The sequence below is a fragment of the Pelophylax lessonae genome (genome assembly GCF_965119305.1).
Source record: "Pelophylax lessonae genome assembly, chromosome: 9".
Classification (NCBI taxonomy): Eukaryota; Metazoa; Chordata; class Amphibia; order Anura; family Ranidae; genus Pelophylax; species Pelophylax lessonae.
Window position 1 is genome coordinate 92,864,471 of NC_138776.1, and position 15,766 is coordinate 92,880,236.

Genomic DNA, 15,766 nt, shown 5'->3' on the forward strand with positions numbered 1-15,766 from the left:
ATTGCCTATTATCACAAAGGAACTCCTGTGACTGTCTCCACACTATAGTTCCTGCCTACGTCCAATTGCCCACTTTACCATACTTCTACCCTGCGCGTTATATTCTCTGTAATGTAAAAAAACTGTACAATTCAACAGGGAAAGTGGAGCCACCTTGTAATGACCATGGCAGGTGTGTCGGTCTGAGAACTCAAGCACAGATCTTGCATTTCCTGAGAGACATAGGGAAGTGTTGAGTGGTTTAACTCCCAAGCATATTCCAGACATTGAAATATTAGTTCTGATCTTTTACCAGAAGGCAGTTTTGCCTGGAGAGAACTTAGAACTGTTCTGTCAAATAACAAATGCATAAATAAATTAACAGAGAAAAAAAAAAGGTCCCTCATACATTTCGTTGTCATGGTTCTTCAAAGTCTTCTTCTGTTCTGTTGTAGCAAAGTAATTTCTCATCCAGCCCATAACTTTCTATCAGCTGTGTGAGACTAATCTTCTGATTCTCAGTAGTTAAAGCAGTTTGGAGTTCATAGAGCAAAAGCTGACTACCTTTTCTCCATTTCTCTATTAATGACTGCAGGTTGGTCAGATTGTTCTATAAGTGGGAAAAGAAAAACACACTGGTCATGTACAATAATCAAAAACTGCTTTCATTGTGATCAGCCTTCTTTTCTCAGCCACAATATATAATTGTCAACAGAACACTAAGTAATAAAATGTCAGGTATGGAAACATCTGCGCCTCCGGTGTGCTTACAAGTTAAAATTTAAATTTGGGGGGAAAAAAAAAAAAAACCCACACACTTGATCATAATATTAAAAATACAATATAACAGAAGAAGAAACCAAGTATAGCCTTTAACCCCTCCATGAACAGGTTAGCTGTTGTTCCCCTCCCTCCTCTTTATCATTTTATTATTATTTTAATTTTTATTTTATTTTTTTTGGTGGGGGGGGGGGGGGGGGGGAGTGGTTGGAGACACAGGGACCCGGTTTTGACAGGTACCCCCCCCCCCTTCACTGGGCAGACTTCTGGGTTATCACAGGTCCCAGAAGACTTCAGAACCGTTAGCAAGTGCAGCCTAACCACAAGCAGTTTCCCTTAGTTAAGATGCCGGCGCTAGGAGCCCAAAGCCCAGTAAATAACAGGTTCGGGTGAGGATATTGCTGGACCTCTTAACAGGCAGGTGTCCTTATATTAAAAGTCAGCAGGATTTGTAGCTGCTGATTTTTTTTTGGGGGGGGGGGGACTGAAGCTCCTCTTTAACCAAAGTGATTTCAGTTTGTATGCTATAACAATTTTTTTTATTTTGTCCTGTAATCAGCTACTAGCAGGTGGGTTATGGCCACTTTACACATTTTAGGCATTATTTATATGCATTGCTATTCATTCCTATGAAAAGTGCACTTTGCGGAAAACCGCATGAAAGACACAACAATCACTTTATCCTTAACACAAATGCAGAGCTGTGAAATCACTCTAAATGTGGGACTAATTAGGTGGGACAGTTGGCGGCTGGATAAAAAGGATCGTAGAAAGCCTTTTATTGATGGGTGTGATCAGGGTATGCCTGATGTTAGTATTTTTAAGTGAGAAAAAAAAAAACCACAGGTGACATTTAAATCTGCCTGCATGACGTCTGTTAAACTTCAGAGAAAAGGATTTTACGGTAGGTTCTTACAAAAATCTAGTTTGATCGATCATCGACAGACGCAGCTCTGCTTAATTATAGACTAAAGGGATGTTCCAAAGCAGTAAAAACATGAGGGGTGGGAACAAAACAGGAACAAAAAAAAAACCTGAATGCCCCCATGGCTAAACGTGGCCAACCAGGTAAAACAGTTCAAGCAGAAACATGAGCTCCCCCAGAACAATGAACCCTCAAAGAGAAACAAAAAAAGGGGGTTCTCTTAAACTGCAGCCTGCAAAACCTTGCGGCCAAAAGAAGCATCCGCTGATGACAGCACATCTACCTAATGGCGATACTCCTTAGGATGCTGAGGTTTAGGGCAAAGGGAAGGCAGTACAATGTCTTCATTTAAATGAAAATCAGAAACCACCTTAGGAACGACTGATTAGGTCAAAGTACCACCTTATCTCTGTGAACCACAAGATAAGGTGAGCGGGAAGACAACGCCGCCAATTCAGATACTCTGCGGGCAGAAGTGATCGCCACCAAGAAGGCAACCTTTTGAGACAAAGCAAGCAGCGAAATCTCCAGAATTTTATCAAAAGGAGGCTTTTGAAGAACAGACAGCACCAAATTGAGATCCCATGGCTGTAACGGGGATCCCGCAGAGGCGCCAAATGGTGCACACCTTGAATAAATAATTGAATCCCTGAATCCGGATAAGGGCATGCGTGGCTAATGAGCGTTGAAAATAGATAACCAAAGCTGAAACTTGGCCTTTGCTAGTACACAAGGCCAACCACTGTTCAAACCCTTCCTGTAGAAAACAAGCGAGGGTGTACTTTCAGCGATTCGCATCATGAAATGTACAATTTCCATGAGCGATGATAGATCTTTCGAGAAGTCGACTTCCAAGCCTTCAAGAGAGTGGGGAATTACAGACTCAGAGAGACCCCTATCTCTCGACACCTGACTTTCAAACGGCCATGCAGTTAAAGGCAGCGACTGTAAAGCAGGATGGAAGATCGGACCTTGAAAACAACAGATCTTCCCTTCGAAGCCTCTAAGGGGTACCAGTGGCCAATCTTATGAGGTCTGCTTACTATGACTGTTGAGGCCAGTATGAAGCCACCAGAATGACCGGAATGTTTTCCACCTCTATCCTGCGCAGAAGACGCGGCAGATGTTTCAACGGGGGAAATGCATAAATCAGCCGATACTGACCCCAAGGAGCCACCAGGGCGTCTGTGATGTCAGCCAGAGGATCTCGAGACCTGGCTATGAATCTCTGCACCTTCTTGTTGAGGCGGGAGGCAAACAGATTGACCTTGGGGGTCCCCCACCGAACACACAATAAGTAAAACACTTCAGGTGTAGGGACCACTCCCCTTGATCCAGCACCTGATAAATCAGGTAATCCGACTTCCAGTTTTCCACACCTGGGATGTGTACACAGAGAGGGCTGGAACAAATCTTTCTGCCCAAGTGAGAATCTCGGCCACCTGTGGGGGGGATAGATTTGGAGACCTCCATCGTGAGGGCTCGTTCCAGGCGTCCCATTTTATCGAGGGTGGGGAGTGGCCAGACCTTTCCCGGCTGACCGCCACAGGGGGGAAATTTCGTCTGTCTCGTTGGCAGGCGCTGCGGCTTCTCCATTTTCTCAGGGAGCTCAGGGGGGGCCCTTCACTGTTCGTGAGAGACTTGTCGCCATTCGAGATTTTTCTGACCACCCCGGGCCACATGCCTCATGCTCTTTCCCAACTGTATGCCCTCCTTTCGCTCCCCCCCTGAGGATTTTGTTCTCCCGGGAATCCTTAAGTGGGAGGGAGAACTCCACAAGACGTTCTCTGAACCCCAGAGACGTAACATCCTCCGGTTCTCCCTTTAATCTTCGAAATGCACCCGCATCCAGGAATCTAATTACAAGATTCTTACCCATTGGTATTACTCCCCGGTTAGACTCCGTCATATTTTCCCGGAGGCATCTGACAGATGCTGGCGCTGCCAACAGGATGTGGGCACCCTGTCCCACATCTTTTGGAGCTGTCCTCTGCTCCGGGTTTTCTGGACTGAAGTACGCAGGATTTCCCAACTAATGACCGAGTATATTATCCCAGATGACCCAGCATTCTTTCTACTACACTGCTCTGGGATGGCTCTGAAGCGCTACAAACGATCTGTGCTCCGACATCTCACAGATGCGGCTAAGTCCAGTATTAGCCTCTGCTGGAAAAGTACGACCCCCCCCTCCTACGATCTCCCTCTGGATGCGTAGAGTGAAATGGATTCATGACCTGGAAGACCTGGTACTCTCCGCGCAGGGTAGACGAGAGCAATACTCTAAAACATGGGCATGTTGGAACATGTTTATTCTTTTAGACGAGGGACTCTGAGCGCATCCCCCCCATCGGGCACCACCTGACTGGGGACAGGCTCAACTGCACGGGTTCTCTTTTTCACCGCTACCCTTCACCCCCCTTCCCTTTACATTCGCCCCCTCCTGGCCTCTTCTTCTTCCATGCTCCCTTCCCACTTCTCTTCCCCTATTTTCTTACCCGTCTTTCCCCCCCTTGCCTCATATCCCCTCTTTACACACACAGCTACTCCACCTCACTCCACCTTAAGCGTATAAATCCAATGGTTCGGTCTTTCAGTACACGCGCTCCTCTGCCTCTTCTGCTGCTTTTCGTTACCATACTGCAGTGATGCCCTGTACTTGGACGCCTTAACCTCTACGTCTTGCATTCGTGTATATGATGAATCTCTCAGTTCCCTGACATTTATACTTAATGTATGCACTTTAGCGTGGTTTTTGCTGATGTGCGCTACCTCTGTTTCTACGCATTTTGTATACTGCGTTTTCTTTGAGATTTCAATAAAGTTGAATTTGAGAAAAAAAAAAAAAAAGAATCTCGGCCACCTCCTTGGCCGCCAGGACAATCCTGGTGCACCCCTGGTGATTGATGTAAATCACAGCCATGGCGTTGTCCGATTGAACCCGAACCGGACAATCGCATAGGCGAGTCAGCCAATGACTCAGGAAAACCCTCGCCAAAGCGAGTCAGACCTAGGTACTCCAGTCTCAGGACCGGAGTCAATGTGGATTTTTTGAAATCGATGTTCCAACCAAACTCTTGTAGAGTTCGGACAGTGACCTCCAGATTCTCCAACAGAACCGAATGAGAGATCGCTCTCAACAGGAGATCGTCCAGGTATCCCAGTACCGCAATCCTCCTTCGGCGCAGCAATGCTAACACCGGAGCCAGAACCTTGGTAAACACTATGGGAGTGGAGGCGAGACCAAAGGGTAACACGACAAATTGATAATGCTGCTCCGTTACCACAAAGTGAAGAAACCGCTGGTGTCCAGTGTAGATTGGGATGTCCACTACCGTACAGATGGACTCAATCCGAAACCTCTGTACCCGCACAAAGCGGTTTAGGGCTTTAAAGATTTAGGATGGGGCGCCCCTTGCCTTCTTTTCTGGGCACGGTGAACAGGATTGAATAAAACCCCTGAAAGCGTTCCGAAGCTGGAACTGGCAAGTCCCTTTCAAGTCCATTATAGAAGATTGGACGGGAAGAACCTGTCTCGTGGACAAGACCAGAATTCGATTTTGTATCCGAAAATGATCAATTTGTGAACCCATTTGTCCTGAATAAAGGAAGTCCAGGGTTCCTGGAAGAATCAAAAATGTCCCCCCACCCCAGACTCGGGTGAGGGCGCCCCTTCATGCAGGTGAGGGCTTGTCTGCGGGTCCGGATTTGCCGCCCTTGGACTTACCGGGCCATGGCTTCTTGGACCCCCACAAAGATCTAAACGGTTTACCTTTTTCCTGTGACCCGGAGGCACAAAAAAGATGTTGATGAGAAGTAAAGGAAGGCCCCCGCCTAGAAAGCGGCGCCTGGCCTTTAGAGGATTGGGGCAGATTAGTGCTCTTACCCCCTTCACCACATGTACATGGCAAGATAAGGATTCCACCCGTATATCCACAGGATACGAAAAGGTCAGCGACTCTTCCACCAGCACCAGAGTGGCTTTATTCAACCTGGCCATCGGGGAATCCACCTTCGGTGGTACAGCCCACCTGGTATCCACCGCCTCCGCAAAGGGATAACGGCGTGCAAAAAGCTTAGGCACCACCAGCTTGTGCTTAATGCGTCGCCATTGTTCATCCACAATAGAATAAAATAAGTCAGGACAATGAAATACTTGATTTGCGATATTTGCGGGAGCCAAAAGACACCTGCGACCTGACACTATGGGTTCATCAGCCATTTTAAGAGTTTACCGTACAGAAACTATCAAATTTTCCACCAAGGCACGTTCTCGCGCGTCAGCGGAGGAGAACAGATCTTCACCGTCAGAATGGGAAGACACTGACCCCTCAAGAAGGTCTGCGGCAACCATATCTGTGTCAGAATCCGAAGATCCTGTAGACGGAGGGGAGGATGTTTGCGGCTAGCAGCACCAGAACAAACTGACTGCACTTTTGACATCAGGCTTTGCAGAAAAACCGCAATTCCTGGCTGCAACTGCGAGCCGGAGGGTCCCGCAGTCATTTCCAGGGGGTCTGCAGGGGATATTTTATCCTGGGACTCCATTTGAAAACAAAAAAGGTTTTATTTTTTGTGCATTGTCTCCTCGTTATTACTGCGGACCCCAAAAACCTGAGCAATGCTTAAATACAGCAGAGCAGGAGAGGGAAACCTACAGAGGACCCCCAGATACCAGATAAAAATGTGCAGTCCTGGTCAGTGTCAAAATGAAAGTAACACAGAAGAAACAGGAAGAAGCAACTCTGCCTCAAGCATATAAAAAAAAAAAAAAAAAAAACGTGCTGCATGCCAGTCCTGCCTCCGGACCACAAGAAAATGGCTGCTATAAATTCTCAATGGGGAATTTCAGAAAATGGCTGCCCATACAAACGAATGGGAACACAGAGGTCATGAACCACCGTAAAATGGCGGCCCCCATGCATGCCATGCGGTCTCGAGGACCCCTATAAAGGGACCCAGAACTAAAGGCAACTAAGGGTCCCCATTCAAGGACCCCCCCTACCCCAGACGATGCATCCCCCGCAAATATGTACCGAAAACCGGCCGCATTATTACCGCCCCCACGGTAAAAACCCACAGGGGGGGGGCAAGGGGTACGTCAGTTAGGCTTCCGGGGTGCCAGGGAACCGAGGGAGCCCCTAAGGTGTGACCATTCCAGGGAGGGGCCCACGCCCACCCTGCGACTTCCAGGGGTAGTGGGGGGACATGTTACTTACCATACCACGGTATCAGGCGGGCGCCATTCCGAAACAGATCACCTGTGGCGAGGCCTAGTACTGGACTATAACCTGCTCACGCTCGTAGGCCAGGCCGGAGACCTTAAAAGATCTATATTATCCAGTGCGAAAACCACAGCCGGCTGTTGCTTGTAGTTCCTCTGGATCTTGGTCCTCAGGAACTAACTAGAAAAAAAAACAAAAAAAAACAAAAAAAAAAAAAACTTTCCCTGTTACAGCTAAGACCGAAGTCCCAGCAGGGAACTAGGTCCTATCCCTGTCACTAGGCAGAACAAAACTGTTTGAGTATAGCACAGCCTGAGGACTTATGCCAGCTGGGACTGCCCCTATAGACGTGGACAAGCTTTTTCCACCTAGTGCCTATCCCTAGTGGGAGGAGCATAACCCTATAGTCTATGATTTAGCAGAGCTGCATCTGTCGATGAGCCAGTAGCACGGTCCCTGAATTTAAACTGTGTCTGGAACTGGTCCATAATCTAAACACTTTCACTACAAAAAGAAATGGAAACCTTTGGTGATCAGTGGAAATCAGATGAATTCTGGCTACCAATCACATTTTAACATAGAAAAAAATTGGATTTTTGTCTTACCGTAAAATCCTTTTCTCTGATGTTCATTGACGGACACAGCTCCAGAACCTTCTTGACCACTCCCAAAGCAGGGTCAAACATGAGGGGTGGAAAAAAAAAGCACCGCAGGAAAATTTCCCAAAGGCTAAACCAAACCAACCAGGTAACATGAAGCTCAACCAGGAACAATTGGAGCTCACCTGAAAACAATACACCCTCGAAGAGGACCAGGTTCTCTCAAACAGCGGCCTGCAACCTTTGCGGCCAAAAGCAGCATCCGCAGATGCCAAACATCTACTTTGTAAAATTTTGTGAAAGTGTGCACAAACGACCAAGTGCCCGTCTTGCAAATTGCATCACTGACGCCTGATAGCAGAAGGCACTAAGCGCCCACGTAGAATGAGTTAACAGGGAAAGGAGGACCTTGGCCTTTGACTGAATAGGCCAGTACTACCATCTGTCTGATCCTCCTGAAAATAGTGGCGGCAGATACAGCCAACCCCTTGCAAGGTCAATCCGTAAGGACAAAAAGAGATTCTGATTTCCTAAACGACTTGGTTGCCGCCAGGTACACCCTGAACGCCCGAACCACATCCAGAGAATGCAAGGCAATCTCCTTAGGATCCATAGGCTTAGGACACAGGGAAGGCAACACAATGTCTTCATTCAGATTGAAACCAGAGACAACCCTAGGAAGGAACAACTGACAAGGGCGAAGCACCACTTTATCTCTGTGAACCACCAAATAAAAGGTGGACGACAAGACAAAGCTGCCAGCTCGTACACCCTGCATGCTGAAGTAATCGCCACTAAGAAGGCAACCTTCTGGGACGATTTAAGCATAGGAATCTCACAAATATTTTCAAAAGGCGGTTTCTGAAAACCAACAGTACCAAATTGAGGTCCCATTGAGGCAATGGAAACCGCACAGGCGGAGTCAAGTGGCGGACCCCGAGAACAAAGGTGCGAACCAAGGAATGCGTAGCCAAGAGACGTTGAAAGAAATATGCCAAGGCCGAAACCTGGTCATTGATGGTACCCAAAGCCCAGTGCTGTACCACACTTCTTTGGAGGAATGCCAAAATTCGAGCCCCTGAAAAGGAACAGGAAGAAACCCCCAGAGACTCACACCACGCAAAATACGACTTCCAGACGCAAAGGTAAATTTTCCTAGGAGGTAGATTTTCTAGCCTTTAATAACGTGGGAATCACCGAGTCAGAAAGCCCGCTATCCTTCAGCACCTGGCTTTCAACAACCAAGCCGTTAAAGCCAGCGACTATAAAACAGGATGGAAGATCGGCCCTTGGGCCAACAGGTCTTCCCTGAGAGGGAGTCGCCAAGGGACAACGGCGACCAGCCGTACCAGATTCGCGTACCAAGACCGGCGAGCCCAGTCTGGGGCCACAAGGATGACCGGAATTCCTTCTGCCTTGATCCTTCGCAGAAGTCTCGGCAGAAGTTTGAGAGGGGTAAGGCCTATATAAGACAGTACTGCCCCCAAGGAGCCACCAGTGCATTTGTGGCGACGGCTAGAGGATGCCAACCCCTTGTCACAACTCTCCACACCTTCCTGTTGAGACAAAAGGCTAACAGGTCCATCTCAGGAGTTCCCCACTGGAGACACAGCTGATGAAACCCCTCCGGATAAAGTGACCATTCTGCTTGGTTCAAGGCCTGTCGACTGAGGGAATCCCCCTGCCAATTTTTCACCCCTGGAATATGCACAACAGAGAGAGCTGGAACTGAACATTCCGCGCCCACATTAAAATGCTGGCTACTTTTTGAGCTGCTAGGACACTTTTTGTGCCCCCTTGGTGATTGACATATGCCATGGCATTGTCTGATTGAATCCATACCGGACACCCCTGAAGATGAACTATCCAGTGGGCCAGACAGTCCGATTGCCCGAAGTTCCAGTATGTTGATCGGTAGTCTGGACTCCCAACACTATGGAACCGGGTGGGCACCACTCCAGGTAGACCACCGCACCATCAGAATTGGGGTGCTGCGGGCCAGGTCGTGTGCATCCTCGCAAGAAGTTTAACTTGCCGGCCAGCCCCTATCCAGTGGGGCTATGTCGCGGCCAACCTAGGGTGGAGCTGAGGCCTGCGAGCACTCGCTGCCGGGACCAGGAAACCATAAGGATATAGGATATTCAGTCTGACGCCCAGTCCGGTAGTTGATTGTAGTTCTTACAGGAACAGAAATAAAAAGGAAAAAATTCCATTTAAAAAGGAAAAAATGCTAGGACCAGAGATCCCAGCAAGAAACTAGGTCCTTACTCCTGACTAGGCAGAAAAAACTGAATGCCTACAGCAGGAAGTGGGAATATACCCCCTGTGACTGCCCCATAGGTGTGGTAAAGCTTTTTTCCTGCCTAGTGTCCTACTCCTGTGGGGGGCAGCATAACCCAATGGTCAAGAAGATTCTGGAGCTGTGTCCGTCAATGATCGAAAGAGAAAAAATAAATATTCCCTAATGAAGTGGAGTACAGGAAGTAACTCAGATAAAAGTAACATGTTCTCACATCATCTGTCAGTGTCTGGATAATAGCAACCCAATAGCCTGTAATACACAATTAAATGTGTGTAATCAAGTTACCTGAAGCAACCCAGTGGAGAGTAAAGCCTAGTACACACTATTAGTGCCAGCAGGACCGAACAAAAAAAAAAAAAAACCGACAACTCCTGAGGAACCGCTGTACTAACCATGCGATGTTAGTGCAGAAATATCGCCTCCTGTTCTATTGTGTTCTGCCAGGGGGACAGCCCCCCCTCCAGAACACCCCGGTCAGCGCTTTCAGCCATTGGCTGAGAGTGCAGAATGAGAGACGATCGGCAGACCCTTAAATGGTCATTACCCATCATCAGAAATTCAGAAATGGGCCGGAATCTGTCGGAGAGGCTGCAGTACACACAGGCTGACATTCGGCCCGATTGTACTAGGCTTAACTGTTATTAAGTCACAGAGATAAATTAAAAAAAAAAAAAAAAAACCTTAAACATACAAATTGTCAATGGCTGATTAAACACAAGCAGTATAAATTTGATATATATATATATATAAAATGGGATTTAGAGCTGAAGCCCAACCTTACAGTTGTACAGGCTTCTCTCCAGTACTGAAATGGCTTATTCTGGGTTTTCCCTGCACACTGTGAGCTTCTTACAGTGTGTAGTAGAAGCTGTAGCAAGTCAGAAAGAGCCCACCTCGTTCCCTGACTGGAGGATGTCCAATATTATCTAGCCCTTCCCTCCCCAGTCTGACTGTCCCTAGCCTTTCATTCATTGGATTTCAGGGGGCTCAGCATTTAAAACATAGGCATTACAAAAAGGTGGTTTGCTGTTTTCAGGAAGCTATGTATAGCTCCTCCCACCAGCTATGATCTGCCCATATTGCACAGGGACCCAGAGATGAGATAACTGGGTCTAAAATAAGGTATCTAATGAAGACGGAAAGGTTTTACTTAAAAATGTAATTTGCATGTTGATGAGAGGGGAAAAGAGAAACCAGGAAAGGCAAATAGAAGGAAAATTACACATTACCTTAGATCGATACAATTTAACCATTTTTAATCTCCTTAGAATTTCTTCCTTCTCTTCAACTCGCTTTAGTAACTTCCTTTTCTCCTGAAGCAAATCCTGATGGCTGGAATACCTAGGGGTGGTTGGTGTGGAGACTTCCACTGAAGGCAGACATTCTGAAAGGCTGGAATCTGCAGATGAGTCAACAGTATGTGTGTGTGCTATGGAGCTTCCCTGAGCATCCTTGGTAGGGGTTGGATTGCCGGAGCTTCCCTGAGCATCCTTGGTAGGGGTGGAATTGCTGGCATACTTTGAAGGAGTATCGCTCTCTTCACAATCAATTTTCAGCCGCTTGGCAACTGTACATGGCGAAGTGAAAGATCTTCGCATTTTCCTGAGTCTCTCTCGAAGGGTGGCACTCATGGGCTATAGAACAAACACAAAACCATAAGTGACTGCCACTCTGCATAACACTTGTCCACAGTTCATTAAAAAAAAAATTAGACAAATATTGTCCAGAACCTAAAACATATTTGTGTACTGCATATAGAATGAACTTTTCATAAAGCAATGCTCCCTTACCACATTTAAAGACACATACCAATTTACATCAAGGCCCAACTGAGCAGTCACACAGCCTTACTTTCAGAAAGCAGACAAAACCTGAGTAGAAAAGCCTGTCCCCTGCCAACATATCACAGAGAAGGACCCTTGGTCTGTGTTAAAACAGAGGTCCAACCCTGCAATAGGCAAAAGCTTACACTCCCTGATGATCTGGGAACTTTAGCTCTGGGGGGGTTGGATTTAGGGTTTCCACCTCATCCCTTTAAACCCAAACACATTCATTTACACAAGGATTGAGGCTCATTTAATGCAGATAAGTCACTAAAGTACCTACTCGATTGTGGTTCCAACAGGTACCAAACTGGTACCATATCCCACAATCCTTTGCATGCAGTCACTACTAGCCACTGATTGGTCAGAGAATCCCACCCACCCCGTTGTTATCCCACCCACTTAACTTAGTACTACTTTAGTGGAAAAGCAAACCCATACCGTACCGTACCGAACCGTTCCGACACTATACCATGCGGTACCAGCAGTGGAAAAGGAAACCGGGCCAAGCAGGGCCGAGTAGAGCCGACCCGGTACGAGCCGGTACTTGCAGTGGAAAAGTGCCATAAGTGAGTTTAATTACCACCTTGCTCAGCCATAGAACCTGTGTAATTAATTTGTGTTCGTGTTTAAAGGGATGAGGTGGCAACCCTAGTTGGATCTCTGCAGAGAATCCACTGTTTGTACACTAAATTTAAGGATCCCTCTCTATAACGTTGGCGTATTTAAATGAAAGGTCCAGTTGAGATTTAACATAGGAACCATAGGATGTGCAGAGTATTGTAGATAGTCCATATTGCAGAAAGCACCTTGGAAAAACTCAATGCTGGTTTGCATACTTTTAGCACTCTTAGGAACACCATACAATACCACTGTAATGAGAATAAGGATTCATCCGTAAATGTGGTTATGGCGTGTTCAGTGGATATGCCATGTGGAAAAACCACAATTCCATGGATTGTAAGCTCCATGAGCTGAGCCCTCGTGTATTGTAATCGTACTGTCTCCCTTTATATTGTAAAGCACTGCACAAACTGTTGGCGCTATATAAATCCTGTAAAACCTGCCTTTGTCAATGTGTGATTGCTAACTTGTTTCTGAAAGGTGCAGGCATCTAACCCAGGTCAATTCTTCCGTACATTCTGACCAACTGATCCAAAAAGTATACAGATAAGAAGGCTATGGGATAAGATGCCAAAAATGAAATGCCACAAAGAGGTCTAGTAAATTACCACTAGAATGGAGTTATTTGTGTTGGACTACTGATATATATTGACATAGGCAAGTGGTTTGATGTCAACTTGCGATGTTTTACAATGTACATTGACTGGATCATTACAAAAAAAAAAAAAAAAAAAATTAAAAAACAATCTATTTAGTTATAATCTATCGCAATTTTTTTTTTTTCATTGTGCTCTTACTTCATCATCATACATATGCTGGTTTAATTTGCATGGCTTTTAAAATAAAACCTACTGACTGTACAAGCCGAAATTCTGCATGTGTATCTTAACATATATGCATGTCAAGCACTGCAATTAAAGTGTAACTTAAAACAAAACACTGAAAGCATTATTAAACCCTAACACAATGGGCATCCCAGAGCAAAAACAGACCGGAAGAGATGTGAGAGGCAGTTAATGCCGAGTACTTTACTACCTTGGATCCGATTTTACCAGTTTGATGATGTGTTATTTTAGCTAAATTAACTTGCAATATTAAATTACTATACTATCGGAGTCATAATACAGTGGGGACATTTTGTTTTTGATCCCCTGCAGATTTTGTAAATTTGCCACTTACAAAGGAATGAAGGGTCTATAATTTTTATCATAGTTATATTTTAAATGACAGAGACAGAATTTTAAACAAAAATCCCCCAAAAAAAAAAAAACCACATAAACACAAATGTTATACATTTGAGTTGTAGTTCAGTGAGTAAAATATACATTTTGGCCTAAATGTATGACAAAAATTGAGTTTATTGGATATTTTTTTATAACAAAAGTAGAAAATTTAATTTTTTTTCTAATATTTTTGTTTTCTTTTTTCGTTTATATTGCAAAAAATAAAAACAGCAGCGGTGATCAAATAACACCAAAAGAAAGCTTTATTTGTTGGGGAAAAAATACATAAAATTTAGTTTGGTACAGCATTGCATGGCTGCGCAATTACCAGTTAAAATCATGCAGTGCCAAATTACAAAAAATGGCCTAGTCATTAAGGGGGGGGGGGGGTAAAACCTTCCGGTCCAGAAGTGGTTAATCCTATAGAAAATTTATGGAGGGAGTTGAAACTTCGAGTTGCCAAGCGACAGCCAAGGAACCTTAAGGGTTTAGAGAAGATCTGTAAAGAAGAGTGGACCAAAATCCCTCCTGAGATGTGTGCAAACCCGGTCACCAACTACAAGAAACGTCTTATCTCTGTGCTTGCCAACAGGGGGTTTCTCCACCAAGTACCAAGTCATGTTTTGCTTGGGGATCAAATACTTATTTTACTCACTGAACTGCAACTCAATGTAGAACATTTGTAACGTGTTTTTTTTCTGGATTTGTGGTTGATATTCGGTCTCTATCATTTAAAATACATAAAAATTATAGACCCTTCATGTCTTTGTAAGTGGGCGAACTTACAAAATCTGCAGGGGACCAAATAATTAATTTTCCGGTCTGTATGTTTTGTCCTAACACGTTGATGAGTGTGATAAACACTGCTCTAAAGGAACCATTATTCCGGTTTGAGCAGTTCACTTGGGAGGATAGGGAAAACACTTGGAACCAAGGGTGATTAGATCATCTACGGGGATTTATTATAATTTGTATTTGAGTATTTATTAAGGTGAGAGTTCTGTGAGCGCGGAGGAGGAAGTGCACAACACAGTTTTTTTTTTTATCTACAAGTGTAGATTTAAGTGCATCACAGAAGTGGAGTTTGACCCATCACCCATTATAAACCCAACATTGATTATTTTTGTGGTTTATAGACATTGCTATTATATGTAATTAATTTTGAATATCTTTTGAATATTTATTGTATTCATGTGAATGGTGGATTATGGATATGGTTATTTCAAGATAATTTTTTTATAGGCTGCACAACTCCAATAACACTGATATAATATTACACTGTTGGAACACAATAGGTGTTGGAGAAAACGTCTATTATTTACAGCCATTTTTTTGCTGGATATCACATTTTATTTACAGAACATTTTGCACGCAGGTAGCGCAGGGGGTCATTCCCTGTTTATGGTTAGCCTAACACAAATATTAAACTGCAGCTCACTAATTCCTAAATGTGATGGCTTTATTAGTTTTCTTTTTTAGGCTTTCTTTCTTTTGTTTTATCCTGGTGATTTGGCCAATGCGTCTGTTTTTCAACAGAACCAACTCTCCTTCAAATGTATCAGTTAAGAGTGTTGACACAAATCAGTGAAACCACTGACAGGAGTGCTTACAATGATCAGCTTTTATTTATTCATGTAAAACATTTATCCTAGAAGAAAAAAAAAAATGTTGCTGTAACTGCAGTGTGAACTGGAATTTTGGTCTCAATTTGTTAGTGTATCTACATTTGCTAGTTTATCTCACACTCCCCCCCCCCCCCCCTCCCCTACGGAAAATGCTGCTGTCTATAGGTGCCCCTGTGCTCCTTCATCCGGAGTGGAGGCATTGTAACAGAGGTGGTGTGTTACTGGCCAGATCACTAGGTGAAAACAAAAGGGAGAGAAGCCTTAGAAAAAAAAAAAAAATGAAGAAAGAAAAACGAAATGCATTACCACGTGTAAAAATTCTAAGCTGCAATACCACTTTAGGAATCCTATATTTGTTGCCTCTGTATTTAACATTTCCAAGTGCTCGTTCCTTCAGTCCCTTTTCTCACGGTTGCTGGAGTGTAGGAACGCCGCTCCTACACTCCAGCAACCGTGAACTTTATTGATTTACAAATCGATACTGCTTATGGATTGTAGTAAGTGCAATATATAACAATAAAATGTCTGTTTGAATTGACTTACTGCACCATGAGAGCTTTTTTGTTACCTTTTATGTCCTGAAATTGGAGTTCCATATCCAATCTGATTATACATCCCTGCTGGTGAGGATATGCGATGTGGATGGTCGGAATTCTTTGTGGAT

The 15,766-nt window shown here is 44.7% G+C and overlaps 1 protein-coding gene across 1 annotated transcript in view; it reads right to left on the reverse strand.

Annotated features, from left to right (window-relative positions):
• Positions 1-340: 340 nt before the first annotated feature.
• Positions 341-15,766, reverse strand: part of SFR1 (SWI5 dependent homologous recombination repair protein 1) — a 30,926-nt gene continuing 15,500 nt past the window's right edge. The window contains exons 3-4 of the mRNA XM_082267969.1: positions 11,037-11,441; positions 341-589 (exon numbers count right to left, since the gene is read on the reverse strand). Of these exons, the coding sequence (XP_082124095.1) occupies positions 398-589; positions 11,037-11,441 (597 nt within the window). The 3' untranslated portion in view covers positions 341-397. The remainder of the gene's footprint in view (positions 590-11,036; positions 11,442-15,766) is intronic.